This window comes from Nanorana parkeri, unplaced genomic scaffold, assembly GCF_000935625.1.
Source record: "Nanorana parkeri isolate BGI_ZX_2015 unplaced genomic scaffold, ASM93562v1 scaffold319, whole genome shotgun sequence".
In the NCBI taxonomy this organism is placed as follows: Eukaryota; Metazoa; Chordata; class Amphibia; order Anura; family Dicroglossidae; genus Nanorana; species Nanorana parkeri.
The window spans coordinates 977820-995294 of NW_017306587.1; the positions used below are offsets into that span (position 1 = coordinate 977820).

Here is a 17475-nt window from a genome sequence, read left to right on the forward strand (position 1 = left end):
TGGGCTACAGCCACAGAAGACCAAACCGGGGGCCACTTCTTTTTCATATTAAATGTTTATTAAAGATTTTCAAAATATAACAAAAAACACACATACAATACAGTAAGCATACATTAAGACAATCACATTACATACGATATCCAAGGTAAAAGGGGGGACAGGAGACGTAGGGGTACCAAAAAAATAAATAGTATGAGTTATACTCACCTGAGTTTCCAAGCCGGCCGGCTTAGATTGGTCCCTTGAGTGTCTCTCCCCCTCCACTGCAGCGGTCTAGGAGTCCTTGAGTCATCACGTCCAATACGTCCAGTGTATTGGATGTGAGGATGCAGAGGAACATCCCATCGCTGCAGAGGAGGAGGATACAGGCTGGAAGGAGCACTGCTGGATCGGGTGAGTGAAATTTTTGTTTGTTTGTCCCTAGGCAGAAATGAGCAGTTAACCCTTGCAGTGCAGGGGTAGCCCAACTGCAGGGGTTAATACAACTTTCTGCCTGGAGTTCTTCTTTAGGGTAGACACCTATATAGGTAATATTTTAGCTTTAGGAGTTTGTACAATTGGCTTTAATGTGTATGGCCAGCTTCATAATATGGTAAACTGGGAACTACTTCCCCCAGAAGCCTTCACAGAGCTAAAAGTTAAATGAATGGCATCCTCTGCAATAGAAGTGACTACATGGTTGCAGCTTTCCCTAGTACAGTACTGAAATCGCTGGGCTGCTAATGATAAAGGAGTAACCTTTTTTTTAGCAGCAAGCTTAGGAAGGAAAGGCTTCGTCACATATGGCTGTCAACAAAAACAATTATTTCCTAGCTGCTACATTGACACTGTGGCAACCCCTTTTGCAGTTTTCCGGATTGGTTAACTCATCGATTGAGCCTTCCGGTGCTGTACCTGGACCCCGCAAGAGGAAGAGGCGGGGCGGTCTGTAATGTTGCTTTGGACACACATAGTGCTGAGTTAGCCACAGGGTGCTATACAGGTCCAAGACTGTGGTCTATCGGCCATTGTGGCACTGTCCTTAAAGACCCCATAGAAGGTGAGCCCACTGAGAGGGCAAAGATCTGGATAAGGTTTGTCTATTGAAAATATTATTAAATTACATGGGAGGAACGCAAGTTGCTAGGTAACCCAGGGCTTCTGCCCAACCCGGGGACCCAGTGAGCTGTTGTGCTCTGATCCTTTTGCTATTAACTAAGGAGTGCTGACTGTTACTCCTTCGGTTGCAGCTAGCGGTGGAGGACAGTCTGGCATCGTTTTTCATTTGAAATTTTCTGCCTTTTTTTTGTGTGCCTGTGCTGCCTTGGATGTCTGCTGCATTCTTCCTACTTGGCTGTACTGTGCATGCGTGTGCCATTTTTTTTTCCTCTCACCATGCACTGATTGGCTGCTTCTTTGCTACTTATATGTCTGCACACAGGACTCTCACAGTACAGCGATCCCTGAATGCAAATCCCAGGATGATTTTGATACATTCATTGTTACGTTTATGGGAAAAATATCTGCCCTTTTGGAGGCCTCAAACCGCAGGAGCTTTAAGTGAGCCCCTCCTGATGACCTTCCTCTGTTTCCCTTCCTCTCTATGACCTTTCTCTGTCTCCCTCCCTCCCCCCCCATGATCTTCCTCGTTCTCCCCATGACCTTCCTCATTCTCCCTTTGTACCTTCTGATGAGGAAGAGGAGGATGGTGCCATGTCTAATTCTGATGGTTTGGCACCGGAGGATGCCCTGTCTGCTGGTGTTCTTTCAATCCAAACGGATGAATACCATTTCTATGCTTATTGATACAGTGCTCAGATGTTAAAATAGAGCAACCTCCATGGACCTTACCAAAGGTCACTAATCTGGGATCTTTTAAAAACGTCCCGACTCGCGACAATCTTGTATACTTCCTCAGACAGCCTGGCCTTGCCTCCTTCTATTAAAGAGGGGTACTTGAAGAGGTGAGTTGTTCCTATTGTAGACAACCTCAACAGATCTCAACACTTTCCTTTGGATGTGAAAATTCCATAATGAATATGCCCGGTGACTGATTGCTTTATTGTTCTAACCCTCTTACAGTCTGCTAAAAAAGGGTTATAATGCATTTTATGACGCTTTTTGACTGTATCTTCTTGAGAGGGATGTGCTTGTGTCTGAGTCAGACAAGCACAGGCTACTTATACAGCCTGTGCACAATGGCTTGATCCCGATGAACCTACATGGCTTGCATCGAATGCCATTAAAAGAAAATAGTCACAAGCCCAAGTTACAATATCATCAGAGTTTAAGGAAAGCCACCTCCTGCAGCTCAGTACTGACACTTATTAGGACGGAACTGCAAGCAATGGTTGCTTCCAGCGAGGGGTGAAGTACTTTTACAAGGATTAGTTTAGTGTTGGTGATTGGTTTAGGGGTGAAGTGGTAACTTACACAGGACTTGGGACTCTCTCTGCCTCTTGTGATAGTTCCGGGAGTGGCCAGTCGCCAAAACCAGCACCGTCACAGGGGAGGAAAAGAAGGAAGTTGCACGTTCCCCCATACTGGGAAGTACCAGGTATTTTTGTATTGCGTTTCATGATTGAGTCCAGAAATGCTAGAATTGAATTGCCTGACACCCAGGACATGCAGTTCCGTGCTGGCTCAGTTCCTGTGGTTGTGAGAACCTGGGGGGCTGTGGACAAGTCCCGGCTACGGAAGAAGTTCCCGGTTCAGGGACCGGTGGCAGCAGGACTGTAACCCGTCCAAGGCGCAGTCAACGAGCCAGATGGTGGCGACGCCCACCCCCTGCTCTGCTTTACTGTACTCCGCTCTGCCATTGTTGCTGCTGCAATATGGCTGCGGACTACACTTTCTGCACTTTTCCCAGGCAGAGTCAATAATTGTACTGATAGAGGATGCTTGAAGGCAGCTCGGGGCATGGCAGGCAGCAGGCTCACTGTGTTATGACACCTTATTCTGGGCTCCACGGGCTCGGGTTTCATTCAGATGATGACAGTGGAGCCACCGAAGCGGTTTTTACCTTTCATGTCTAAGTTTTGGCTTTTAGTGTTAATATAATGTTCAGCTCTGATTCTTCTTTGACCTAGCTCCTTTCTACTACCCTCTCCATCATTGCTCATGTTGCATCACCTTAGCACAGGATGCCGCGCGGTTTATGTCACTTGGCCAGCATAGTACAGATGCTTAGCAGATTTGTTTTTCTAAGAAGAAGTACTTTGCTGAGGCAATGTTCATCAGGCATCAAGTACACATTTGATACGGTTGATCATGGAACAGAAAAATGAGCTGAAAATGCTCCCTCCATAAGTAGGACAGCTTAAGTAAATAGCGTCTGTGGGAGAGAGTAATATAATATTTTGGCAGACTAGTTATTTTTCTACACTGCTTTAATAAATCTTCCAGAGCCGGTCCTCTCATGTCTTCTGTATGCGGCACGTAGTTCTGTTGTGTGACGGGAGCATCTTCGTAGGTAATTGGAGGACGTTTATCCTTCTGTTATTGTGTCTTGTACAAACATTGATTTATGCACATAGGGTGTTATTTAAAGGGAGGCCATTTATTTTTATGTTTATTGCAAATTTTACTTGGCTGTAATTTTTTATTTTTAAGGGATTTTAACATTTTAGAGCCTTTCTTGGCCATATATCATAAACACTTTTATCCCATTTCTTTATATAAGTTTTATCTAGTGGCTAGGTGTCTGTAAGAAATTACAGTCAACATTATTATTTGACAGCTGTGGAATAAAAGGTTTGGCCCGGTGACGAACCCACTTTCAATTAAACTCTTTAAAAAGTTTTCTGTAATCTTTCATTGAGGTAGGAACAATAATCTTCAATACAATTAGTTTTACCCTCCATAAGGAGATCTCATCAAAGAGCAAAAAAAAACATATCAAATATAAGTAAATACATTTTGGTAATTACATTTTTTTTACATTTATTTACTTAGATTTGTTTTTTTGCTCCTATGATGAGATCTCCTTATGGAGGGTAAAACTAATTGTATTGAATATTTACAATAGGAGACCCAAGAGCTTCATGTATATGCATATATAGATGTTCAGCCCCCTATCCCTCTTTTGTATACATAGGAAAAATAATCTCCTGTACACTGAGAAAAAATATGTTGGGTTTCTTAATACACAAACCCCTACCCCCATGTTTTTTTACATTATTATTTACATTTTTAACAGCTACTGGGGGATTTCCTTTTTGTTTTTTTGTTGTTATGCATTTCATTATTGCAACTCCAGTCAAAACTTTTTTTTTTTTTTTCAATCAAGAAGCTTTCTCCTTCATTTCTCCTCCCCAGGGGCAGCAATAAAATAAAAACAAATCAACTTGATGTAGATTGAGGACGTTTTAGGATCCTTCTGGATTTTTTTCACCTCCTGATAGGGAGATCTTACTTCACCCTCTATATAGGTGATGGGCATCAGGAAGAAAAGGAATTTTCCTCTGTGTGGATACATACACTAATGTGACAAAAATCTCCTTGTCATGGACACACAAAGGGGAATTTATTAAGACTGGAACAGACAAAATGCGGAGCAGTTGTTCATGGCGACCAGTCGGCTTCTCTTTCATTTTCAAATCTTAACTGAAGAGAGAAGCTGATTGGTTGCCATGGGCAACTGCCCTAACGTTTGATAAATTCCTCTCGTAAAATAAATTTTAACCATTCCACAAGACGGAATATGCTAAAGTTGGCCTTTGAGAACTTTCCTGGTACGGAGTGGTTAAGAAGGCTGCAAGATGTGTTCACTATAAATTGGTGCTCAGCTGAATGCCCCGCTGAGTGCCCTAATGAGTGTGCGCCAATGAATCCCTAACCTGAGTCATCATGATGGGACACAACCTGGCTGTTAGACAGGGAAACTCTTTATGGCCAGCCAATTTTAGCTCTACAGCAACAGAACAGCCCCCCAGCTGCATCCGATATTTACTTTACATGCGTGGGTTAAATTCTTTAGTTTAAAATTGCAGAGAACCTCACTAATATCCCACAAGAAGCAAACAACTTAGTGTTTGGAGAATAACGATCATCATATTTTTAGAATTCGATCTGCAGCTGTTTTATGTACTATATGACAAACCGCAATTTGCTTAATTACACATTTATTGTAGATTTTGTTTAACAATCCATGCACCTTTTATATATACATATGTACAGTATGAATATATCATATAAAAAGCTGGAGCGTGGACAGTAGATTTGTCGATTGCAGCAACCATTTGGCTTTTGACCTTAGGATAGGGAAATTAAAGCATTTTGCTTGTGCAGTTGAACTACACGAGCATTTTCCGAAACTCTATTGTTCATAAATGATTCTTAAAGTGAAACTAAACTTGGGAGTTAAAGCTTAAAACTTAATTCAGGTACCTTTTTAACTATTTACAAAAATTAGCAAATTAAGGAGAAAATAAAACCCAAATCAGGGAGGGGGCAGTTTTCAGTTCCCTGCCATGTCTTAAAAGGTCAGTCTTCCCAAAAGAGATATCTCCATTTCTGGCAGATGCCAAGGAGCTTAACCCTCTTGACCATTTCGATTTTATCCTGTTGAGATTTTTTTTTATATATATTATGGAAAATTGCGAATGTAGAGGAAACAACCCAATCTCCCATAAAAACAGGAGCAGAATAAAGAATTATGCAGGGGGTCTCTCTGTTGGAGCACCCGAGATATATAACAAGCTGTAGCAGCCAGGAGTCCGTTTACATTTTTTGTAGGGCTGGTAATGATTAAAATTTTTCGTGTTCGATTAATCTAATTTTTTTTTAATCGGTTAATTTCAATTAATTATAACGCACATACAGATCCAACTACATTGGCCTATACACATACAGCACATCAATGAAGTAATAAAATGAACTAGGATCACACTAATCCAGCACGTTATTAATCTGACGTGCCCCACTCAATATGGCCGCCGCTTGAGTGGGGCAACTCAGAATAATAACGTGCTGGATTACAAATTTATTTACATAGTATAGTAAAACAGCAAAGCCCTAAGGGTGATTTAAACATAAGTATTAGCTTAAATGGAGGAGTCCGGTAACGTCGATTTCCGTGACGTCACCGGACCTCCCACGGGACTCCCGGAAGCCGGCGAAGAGGTGAGTCTTTTCATTTTCGATCAAAAGAATTTTAATCGATCAAAAAGTTTAACGATTATTCAAGGAATTAATCGTTAATTTCCCCAGCCCTAATTTTTTGGTGTACTATTAGCAATTTTTTTCTTGTGTTGGCTTTCTTGCCTTGTGCTAGCACATAGCTAAAGACATTTGATATCACATTATGCTATATCACTTGTCACCCCCTTGTGATAGCAGTAAAGTTAAGCAAAAGAAAAAACACCTCACAAATATTTAGTAAAGCCTCTGCTATCGATCTGTTCAACTTACCCATTTTTTTGGTAAAATATAAAAGATGAGGTTATTTGTGTTTTTGTGTACTAAAATGAATAAAAATGATCTGATATAAAAAAAATTTAATAATTTGAGTGTATTTTGTACTCAAAATATGGGCTTGATAAACAGTTGCAATAATATTGTGTGACATGAAAAATTGCAACCACCCCTTTCTCCTGCAGTGTCTTCATTTTCAGAAAATATATAACATTTTGTAGTTATTAGTAGGGATGCACCAATACCGGTATTCCAGTATCGAGTACCGATACTTTTTGTTTTTCCCTTATTCACCGATACCGATACTGGAAGTCCCATTAAGACCCCGTTCACATTGATCGATTTATCGCGCGGTAATTCCCGCGATATCGCGGCAAATTCCCGCGCGATATCGCGCTCCAATGCAATCCAATGGGGCAAAGGGTCCTGCTGTCGCAGGTTGTGTGTCGCTACAGCAGGACCCTTTTTGGAGCGGATTTAGCCACGATTCAAGCTTGCTCAATGCAAGCTTGAACGCGACATCGCGCTGCAAATCTTGCGATGTCGCGCAATATGCAAATCGCGCGACAAACGCGCGATTTGCATATCGCGCAGTGGGAGCGGGGCCTAAGGAAGCCAGTCTGTGTGTAATGACTCACCACCTGGCTTCCTGATTATCTGGGAAGCTGGGCGGCGTCCAAAGACTCGCTACCCAGCTTCCCGGTCAGCAGGGAAGCCGTCCCCATGCTTCTCGTCGCTAGGTGACGAGAAAGCATGGAGCAAGCTTTCTAATGCTGGGCACACACCTTACAGCCATCGCAAGACTTTTGTCTTGCGATGGTTGTAAGGTAATTAAAAAAACGTACGATCTGCCTATCTTGGACAGGCAGATCGTACTTGCGATGATCGCAAGCCGCGCCCCCTGAGGGGCGGGGTTCCGATGACCGCAATGCCGAACGGCACACCGGCCCGTCCGGTTTTTATCTTACGAACATGCTACACACCCGCCGAACATCGTACGATGCTCGGCGGGTTTTCGAACATGTTCGTAAGTTAAAAGTCGTGCAATCTTACAGTAGTAGAGGTCGCATGGCTTCCACACACCTTACGATAATCGTACGATCGCGGGATTTCCCGCGATTATCGTACGATTATCGTAAGGTGTGTGGGCACCCTTACATGCTGCCCAGCTTCCTGATACCGTAAGTATCTGGCTAGGCATCGGAGCATTTGGGCGAGTACGAGTACTCGCCCAAATACTCGGCATCGGCACCGATACTGATACTAGTTTTAAGTAATCTTCAGACCTAAAATGTGCATTTCAACATGAGTGCAAAAAATTAAGAAAAAGATAAAAATAGCTCTGGCAGTGAAAAGGTTAAAGGGACATTTATTGGACTGTACATATTTTGTTTTATCATAAGCACCAGATGTACATTTTGTGTTAAAAATAGCAATGTGGTTTAGGTCTAAATGTAGCTAGTCCAGTTTAAGAATTTGGTACAGACTTCCTAATTGAACTAATACGTGGCTCATTTTCAGGTATAAACTGAGTGGTATGGTGCTCCCGACTTTGCGAGAATGGATGGAAAAGACATTTGGTGCTAGTTTGAATCACAAAACTACCTCCAGAGTAAGTACATAAGGGGCGTATGTGTTATAAACCACAAATGCATAAATGTTTGCTAGCAATGGTTTGTGTAGTTTTTGAGGTGTTTAATTTCAATGCCCTTTGTTGAAATGCTTTTCATGCCTCAAGATTCTGACAAGACTGAGGTCTGTTATTCTGCCAATCCTCTGAGTTGTCAACCTTCAGCCTGTCAGTGCTAAATGCTGACAAAGCTAGCCATACACTAGTACATATTTTTGGTTTAGCCTATTGACCTTAATGTTTACCATGAAGAGTAATTTATCAAAACTGGAGCGGACAGAATCTGGAGCAGTTGCCTATAGTAACCGATCAGCTTCTCTCTTCAGATTGAAAGCTTTGAAAATGAAAAAGATGCTAATTGGTTGCCATGGGCAGCTGCTTCAGATTCTGGCTGCTCCAATTTTAATTAGAGGTGCACCGAAGTGAAAATTTTGAAACTGAAAATAAAAGAAGTCAGGCCGAAACCAAAAATATTTTTTTTTTCTAACCATTTTAAATATTCTAAAATATTTAATTTTTTGTAAACTTTTACTTTTTTTTATTTTTTTATTTATTTTTTAACTTTACTATTGGGGGCTTTGGTGAAATCTCAGAGGTCTAAACAGACCCCTGATATTTCCCTTTTTTAAAATAGAAAAAGAGAGGACACAGAGTCTATAATCTCTTTTTCTGCAGCCCCAGCACTGAATGAACAGGAATCCTCTATACTGTACTGAGTGTTCCTGTTCATTCATACATTGTGGATATAGTATGAGTTACTATGTACACAATTATGAATGAACAGGAAGTGATGTAGATCACTGTCTATTCATTCGTAACTGGTACATAACTCATACTACGTCCAGTTATTTACAAGCAGTCAGAGATCAGCTGATCGCTGACTGCTTGTACCACTTTCCATCCTGACTCACTGTCACAGCTGAGCCGGTGGTGGGCGGAGGAGAGCATGGTCTATTTTGACAGCGGACTCCTCCCCCTCATTGCGGCCTCTGGCTCCTGTGACAGTGCATGGCTGTCTCCGCACCCACACTACCGCTCTGCATTCTGGTTGGTCAGAGGAGGCTGAGCGGGGTGGCGCGGGAGGAGAGCCCGGCCTCCTGTGGCATTCCCGGTGTTCACAGCACTCTCCTTCCCACACCGATCGGCCTCCTCTGACAGTTTCTCTCCTGCCTGCTGGATGCTGTGCTGTGTCAGGGGACACAGCAGCGCATAGCAGGGAGGAGAGAAACTAGGGATGCACTGCAATTTCTGCCGAAAGATGGCTCTTTCAGAATTTTGCCAAAAGTGCAATTTTCGTCCGATATGTTTCGGCAGCCAAAATTTCGGTGCATTCCTAGTTTTAATAAATTCCTGACTTTTTGTATCTGTTGGACATTTGAAATAGCTGGGAATGGGATGGGGCCACAGTGTGTGAAGGAGCACAGTAGGGGGGGGGGGTACAGAAATCTCATTGGTATCAGCCTAAATAATTGTTACGGCCAGCAGAAGGTTGCAGTTCCAGCTAGTAGTTGCCCTATAAAACCATTTGGTATTTGACAGGGGAAAGATATCTGAAACCTCTGAAAAGCAGCACAGTTCTGGTTAATTTCAAGTATTATGTAGCCATCATTCTTACTTCATTTGAGCAAAGTATTCTAATTTACCAATAGACAATTTTGCCTTTTATAATGTTTCAAATTCTTTATATATAAGGACATTGATATTTCAATGCGTTCTGCTTCACTAACTTTCTAATACAATCATATATCTCAACTAGGCTTTGTTGAACGAGCTTTTCCTGGTGTAGTATAAATGTGAGTAATAGGCCATTAGAGGAGTATTGATTTGGTTCTGGAAAACCTCCCATATTACTAAGATATTTCTTTCAGGTGTTCACTATGGAGTACCTGTAGCCATGGAGAAAGCAATCTACTACAGGTTTATAGGGAAAGTAACATTACTTATGTTGTATTAATTTGTTTGGGGTGTGATGTTGAGCCATTGTATATAATGTTTTTCCCCTGTAAATGAGTACTCGGGAGTTAAATCTTCAAAATGCATTCAAAAACCTAAAATGTATCTTATTTGTGTATCATTCGGCTGTAGATCCTAAAATCATCTCTGTATTGGCGCTGACGCTGTCCTTCCTTTCTGGAGGATGGCTACTTTTGTTCCCCATGGCCCCTGTGTGTGTTGTAAAGTAGCCACTGCTCCAAGTTCGCTCCTGTGATGGACTGCAATAGAAATAAGTAAACTAAACATGAGATTGTAGTCCACCATGGTAGCGAGCTTGGAGCAGTTGGCTGTCTATTTTCTTGACATCGGATCACATTTTAGTAGTCGGGCAGAAAATGCCAAGGGGTTCACAAACATTTTTGTATAAGAAACCTGGGTGGGCAACTCTCCATCAAACTTTCCTAGTTTTTGAATGTAGTTGCAGTAATACATGTCTTGCAATTATCTATGTTTCTTCATTAGGCATCTTTAAATGTAAGTGATGCCCCACCAGCCATTTTAAATGAAGGATTTATGCAGGATATTAAAGCCATCGGCATTCCATTTTCTCATGATGTTGAGGATCGGGTATTCCGAGCTCATGGTAAGAGCATTTCTATGTGTTGTAAATCATGTTTGTCATGTCATTTTTAATTGGTGCCTTCCTTCAAATTGAGCGCTTATAATAATTAATTTATTTAAGGGGCATTCTAGTGTTTTACATGTGGTAAGTTGTTGTTTTTAAACAATGAACTTACATATTGTAATAGGTATAATGTTAACTGAATCTGGCTCAGACTACATGCCTACCACTAAGCAGGAAAACACATTGGGAGGAGGTGTAACAGACTAAATAGCGCAGGGAAAGTTTAGATCTGTCCACTTCCCTTTTTTGCTATCTCTCTCCCTCTGGAGAGATTTCTCTTTACATCCTGTTTTGAAGATGCAACAGAGAAAGCGGGAAATGTTGGAAGTTTTGGAGTTCCTCTTTAATGGATTTGTTTTTTTACATTAAGGTGCATTGCATTAAGTCAGACCGTCATTGTGAGGGTTTACTAACACCATAACATGCACATGGTAACGCACACCTTTGCGTGTTGCAATAAGACTGACCATTTATTTTAAAAGCACCATCAATGCCTCTCAGTTGTGCAAGAAATTGCACAGAGCATTCAAATCTGTACCATGTGGTGTGCCATAAAACAAGTGAATTTGTTATTACTGTGTATGTGCATTGGGGTGCAGTGAAGAATGGAATGGCGACACATTGCAAATCACATATACAACATGATACCATGCATTGTGTTATTACTTTATCTCAAACTACAACATGGTACCAACATGGCATCCTTTATCACATATTACTACTCCTGCATGCAATGTGCAAAGCTGTACATCATATAGACAGACACTTTGTATGGTGTCTGTAGCCAGTAACAATTTCCTGACCATAGTTTCCAGTTTCTGCAAACCTTCTTGCTTCCTCTACAGATTACAATCTTCTTTTACGTAATTTAATGGACATAATTATCCATTGTGACTCGAGGCTCTAAATGACCTCTCATTTAAAGGTCAGATCGCAAAGATAAGCTTGATAAGGCTACTCCACTCTAAACAAGTATATATGCCTTTTGGGTGAATTGAGTCTGTAAAGCTGGCCATACACATAAAAATACACAGGCTGAATAAGAGAAGTCATTTTATTCCCCCATCCGCACTAACCAGAGTGGATGGACAACTTTCCACTGCCAGCTATGGCATTCTGACATCCAACATCTGCAGCTGTCAGAATATCCGAACAATGACTACAGATAATTGACTGCAGTCATGTTCATCTGACTTTTTCCCACCCGTCTCCTTTGATTTTCCAATCAAGGTTTGCCAAGCCATGTAAGGCCAGCTTAAGAAAGCAAAGATGAGACTTGTATTGATCCACTAAGTGACAATATATCAGGAAAGATCTTTAATATGAAAATTAAATGTCTGTCCTCCATACTACACATTGTCGATTTAAAGCCTTTTCCGTTAGAGGGCTGGGTGGTAATAGTCTAGAATGATTACTTTTATATTCTAATCTATGTATATAAATGTCTTCATCTGTAGGTCATTGCCTCCATGAAATGTTTACACTCAGGGAAGGAATGTTTAAAAGAATTCCAGACATCGCTGTGTGGCCACGTAAGTATGCGGCACTTCATTTCTGGTCACCTCAGTAGGGACCTGCTCATTGACCTCTTTCTTATGTTGGAAAACTGTATCAGATGGCTGCTTTGTGAGACTGTAATCCATTCAAACATTTAAAATGACACACTAATGTTTATGATTTGGGTAGATTGTGTGTTGACCTCTTATATCTTATGGAGGGAAAGGTCTGCACCTTTTCATTGCTATACATGTCCCAACATTGGCACTGCTGTAGATTAGAACAGGAACCTCACTTTAGAGGCAGCTTGCTTGTGATATGTAGGCTCCACATATCTGGAAATGCATACAACCGAGACCTCTGTTTTTATCATAATGCTAGGAGCAGCTTTTATTGAAGACCTCTGTGCTTGCTATCAGGGGTGGGCGGCAGGTAAACCTGCAGTTTCTGTGAATTGCACCTCCAACAAAAACATTTCTTGCCAGTTACAAATTGACAAGCTGCTTGGGTTTTTCCTGCTCTTTTGTCACAGAAATGAGATCTGCTAATAGCTGTCACTGTTTAATTTTTTTAAAATAAACTTTATTGGTAGTGTATAATATGAAAATTTAATTCAGGTCCCCACACAGCAGCGTGCTGTGCTCCCATATGGCGACATGCGGTGGCACCCGTGAGAGAATACAATGCTGTTTTAACACCTCCTAAACTCCAATTATGCAAATGCAATCAGCACCAAGTTGCAACTAACAGATTATGTGGATTGGAGCGACATTCACCATATTTATTCCCAGAGAATTTTTGTACAAGCCATTCTGAATTGAGAAAGCTGGTTGGATGACCAGTGAATCGTCTTCAAGAAAAATACAGCAAGTCCAGTTGCCTTGACTTATTTTTTGCAGATATGCCATGACCTGGATGAATGAGAACCTTCACAGACATCTGCGAGAGAATGCATTTTTCCTCAGCACAGTTCACTGCCCATCATTGTGGTGCAAAAAAGGCACATAGAAATCAGTTGTTTTCTTTGTGTTCTAGTGGTCACCTGTGTTGATACAGTGCGGTAAAATGCAGGTCACCACTAATATGTGTGAGTGGGCCTTAGTGCAATGTGTATGTACTGAGAGACTGCCACATATATTTGCAAGTTTATGCAACGAAGACCACATTTTTTTTTTGTTTCGTTTAGATGAAAGCCGGTTTTATTTAGGTGCCTTTTAGTTGTATAGCCGGGTGACCTAGGTGCACTTGGTTTCATACGTTTAATGTCCAGTTACCCCCTTTGAAAAGTTGCATTTTACTGTATACAAGGTGCTTCCACTGCCCATGTGGAATGGACTGTTTGCCAGCCACGCTTCTCTTGTGATTAGGCAGTGCCAATTAGGCAGGATTGGGACTCAGAGTGGCAATTAACAGTGTAGATATTTCAGGCTCCACAACAGTAATGGTTAAATATTATTAAACACGCCATTATCACTATTGCTATTTAATTGCATGTAGGTTAACTTAGCAAATAGCTCAAGGCCCACTCAGAATAGCCAAATTAGTCATTGTACATTAATTAAACAGAACAAAGATGGTTAAATATTAGCTGTTCTAATTGTATTGCTGTTTTATGTAATTACGCTTGAAACGACTAATTCCTTAAATCCAAATGAAGCCCTTGCAGGGAGGTTGTGAAGTACCGTGCATAGTGGCTGTCTGGAATTTGATTCCAGCCTCCCTAGAACAGAATTGTATTGGATTTCTGCATACACAGCTTGACATAGAAAGGTAGATCTATCCTATGTTCGGAGAGGGTTTCCTCTGAGCTTGGCAAAACTGCCGTGATTGAAAGCAACTTTTTCTTATGAATTGTTTGACCTTCTTTTTTTTAAAGGTGTATCAGGAAAAGGGATTTACCATATTCTTCGAGAAAAGTCAGCAATCCTAAAAGTGATATTTAAGTCAGAAATTAATGTTTTAAAGCTATTTCTAAGGCTGATTAAACCAGTTACAATGGATGCTGCTTTTTCAGCTGGCTCCCTTAGCACTGGCCCTGATATCCTGTCTTTAGGGTGGCTCCTTTCCCTTGCAGGGTCCTATGGAGCCACCCTCGTGTGTGCCAGTAAGCCGTGTCTCCACAAACACACAGACACAGCAAGGCAAGACCTGTTCAACACTCCTCCCTGGTAGTTGATGGACGGCTGCTGGAGACTGCTCTGTCCCTGGTAATCGTACTCAACAGGAAGTTCAGGGAAGCTGAGCTGATAGAGTTGGAGCTGTTTGGGAAGTTGATGATCTTCCCAAACAGGTGCTTGGGCAAAAATGTAGAAATACTTTGCTGGGCAATGTATATTTGTTTGATCCGGATGTATGAGGGTCCTGTCACACCATCAGGAGTCGGGTCGGCCTCCAGAACGCAACCCGGCCGGCTCACTTTGTTTTGCGGTGCCATTGAACTCAATGGCACCGCAGCTGGCACCCGAACGTGTGGCACATTAGTGCCTGCGTTCCAGTCCAGTGCGACCTGCAAAAAATAGTGTTTGCAGCATTTTTTGCAGATCACACTGGACAGGAACGCAAGCACTAATGTGCCACGTGTTCGTGTGCCGACAATTGCACCGCAAACAGGAGGCGTGGCTGCAGTGTCATTGAGTTCAATGCACCGCCATACCCCCTCCCGCCACCCACAAAAGTGAGCTGGCTGGGGTGCGTTCCAGGGGCTGAACATACTCTAGATGGTGTGACAGGCCCTTATTGAGAAAAGGTTTGAGAGTTTACTACTTCACCGAGAAATGGCAGTTTCTCTTGAAAGAAGAGTCTTTGTTTTGGAGTTTTAGAATATTTTTTTTCAGCCAAAAAATCTCAAATACAAATTCTGTAGCCATGAAGGGAGACGCCCAATGCAGAATAATATTCCTCTATCGAAAGGGTTTTTCATTATGTTAACTGAAAGTGAAAGATCCCTTTAATGTAAAACAGAATACCTGTTACAATAAAAGCTGTGATCCCAGGAAAATTAGGATGGGAGACCAATAGGGGGCACAGACTGGTTTGAAATTGCTTTCAGTTGTGCAGTTAAAGTGGAGAACCCCTACAAGGTATTTCATTTTGTGCCAAAGTCTTCCTAATTTATGGCACATGATTTTCATAAACCAGAACAAGAAGTGCTAGGCTCAGAAATATGTTTTTGTTTTGTAATGTACCTGGTAATGCAGGCCCAATTTAATAATGAGGCATTGAAGGAGTGGTAATGTGCAAAGTTTAGTAGACTTTATAAGCCAACATATTTCATGTCACTAAAATCAAAGGAGCACTCTGATTGGTTGCTTTGGGATATTACTCATTGCCCTGTTGAATGAGCTTTCTGATGCATCTTAGTTATGTTTTTTTTCCCTCATCTGTGCTCCAACAGTTTTATATGGGCCAGCTTTCTAAAATGCGAAAGAGGGATACGTTTTAGCACAGAGTCGGTAGGCAGAGGACACTCCTCTGCTTCGCCCCCAGCTACGGGAACTGTGGAGAATAAATTTGCATTAAAAAAATTAACCACTGCATGGGTTTAAGTGCTTGTTTTGGTCTAGGAGATTAAAAAAAAAAGATATTCACCTGATTCACAGTCCTGCCTAGCTGCTAGACTGGTCCCTCCAGCCTCTTCTTCCCAAGGCTCCGGCGGTCTAAGGACCCGTGATGTCATCAAGTCTAATACAAGTCCACAGCCAGGCTACCCCCACACTGCAAGGCTTAAGTGCTTGTTTTTTTCTAGGGGCCGGAATAAAGATTACACACTTACCTGATCCTTTATCCTGCGGCGGTGAGTCCTCACCTCTCCACTTCCCTCCACTCTGGCTGTGGAATGTCCCTCGGCTTCCTCACATCCAATGCATGTCCCTCTGCATCCTCCCATCTAGTGCAGGGGTAGCCCCACTGCAAGGGTTCATCTTAAAATGAGTTCTCCTTTAAAACCCACAAGCACGCCTTTCAAAATAACCAATTCCGTAATTTGGGGATTAAATCAAATGTTTAATGTAGTATTACTCTTTTTTTTATTTTTTACTATTGTAGAATGTCATGAAGACGTAGTTCGAATTGTGGACCTGGCCTGCAAACATAATGTCTGCATTATTCCATTTGGAGGTAAGTTTGCTGTGTTGGCATACATTTTTTTCCCCTTAGTACAGGCAGTCCCCGGGTTACAAACAAGATAGGCTCTGTAGGTTTGTTCTTAAGTTGAACTTGGATGTAAGTTGGAACAGGTACATTTTTTTATGTGTAACGCCAGCCAAATTCATTTTGTTTGGATAGCATAGGGAAGGGTAAACCCCCTGTAAAGTTTATTTTGCTGTGTGTGCCCCTGTTCAGAATAATACCATCTCACTTTCTGACCCTGTAACAATTGGATTTTGAAAATTGTGGGTTGTGATGGAAACAAGGATAAGTGATGAAGCTTCAGTGGAGACACCTTTTCCCCCATGATAAATCTTACAGGTGTGAATTTCCTTTGCTAGGCGTAGATTGCCTCTCACTTCCTGTTGTCTCAAGGACAGGAAGTGAGATTAAATCTTGCTAATGAGGATACAGACAGCAGTAAAAATCTCACGGTGACCCGGAAGAAGAGGCGTGCACCCCTCATCTGCACGTCTAACAAGAGCCAACTTCTTGTAATGTAAGTACAGTACTACGAACCAGACCCAAAAAGGCGGGCACTCCTCGTCAGTACGAGCGCGGTAGCATTACAACTACCCCTGCTGCACAGTAATAGCCTCCGTTTGTAAGTAGGAGTCGTATGTATGTAACTCTGGGACTGCCTGTATACGGATTAGGCCAGTAATGCGGACCTGTCCATACCACCCACCATCTATCACTCATACACTGCCTGGTTACTCTTGCAGGTGCTAACAGGTCGTGTTCATCTTGGGCAGTGCGTACCGTAGACAGTGTAGGTATAGTTGGCCATAGAGAATACTGTAGCCTCTGACGTAGAGATACATTTGTTTTTTTTTAAAGGCGATCTTTACCAAGAGATGTGTAGGCTACAACTGCTTTTTGAATCATTGATCTAGATACAAATACGCAGATTGGATGATCTGAGTGTTGATGACGGCTTTATAGCAAAACTGGGATAATAAGGCTTGAGTGGCTTTATATCCTTAATTGTATTTAGGAAGTTCTAAAAAATGATATGCAGAGGGAGGAAAGAAATGGATCACAGAAAACATTAAAAAGGAATAATGCAAATGTATTCAGTCACATAAATGTTACTGGATAGAGATATTAAATATATATGACGGATTTCAAACCTGTGCAACTTTTCTGAACCTCTAAAGCAAAGGTAGGCAAACTCTGGCCCTCTAGC

The 17475-nt window shown here is 41.7% G+C and overlaps 1 protein-coding gene across 2 annotated transcripts in view; it reads left to right on the top strand.

Annotated features, from left to right (window-relative positions):
* AGPS (alkylglycerone phosphate synthase) overlaps nt 1-17475 on the top strand; it is a 161280-nt gene that overhangs the window by 46561 nt on the left and 97244 nt on the right. For both annotated transcript variants that reach the window (XM_018558082.1, XM_018558081.1), the window contains exons 3-6: nt 7915-8005; nt 10481-10601; nt 12101-12175; nt 16185-16256. In XM_018558082.1, the coding sequence (XP_018413584.1) occupies nt 7915-8005; nt 10481-10601; nt 12101-12175; nt 16185-16256 (359 nt within the window). The remainder of the gene's footprint in view (nt 1-7914; nt 8006-10480; nt 10602-12100; nt 12176-16184; nt 16257-17475) is intronic.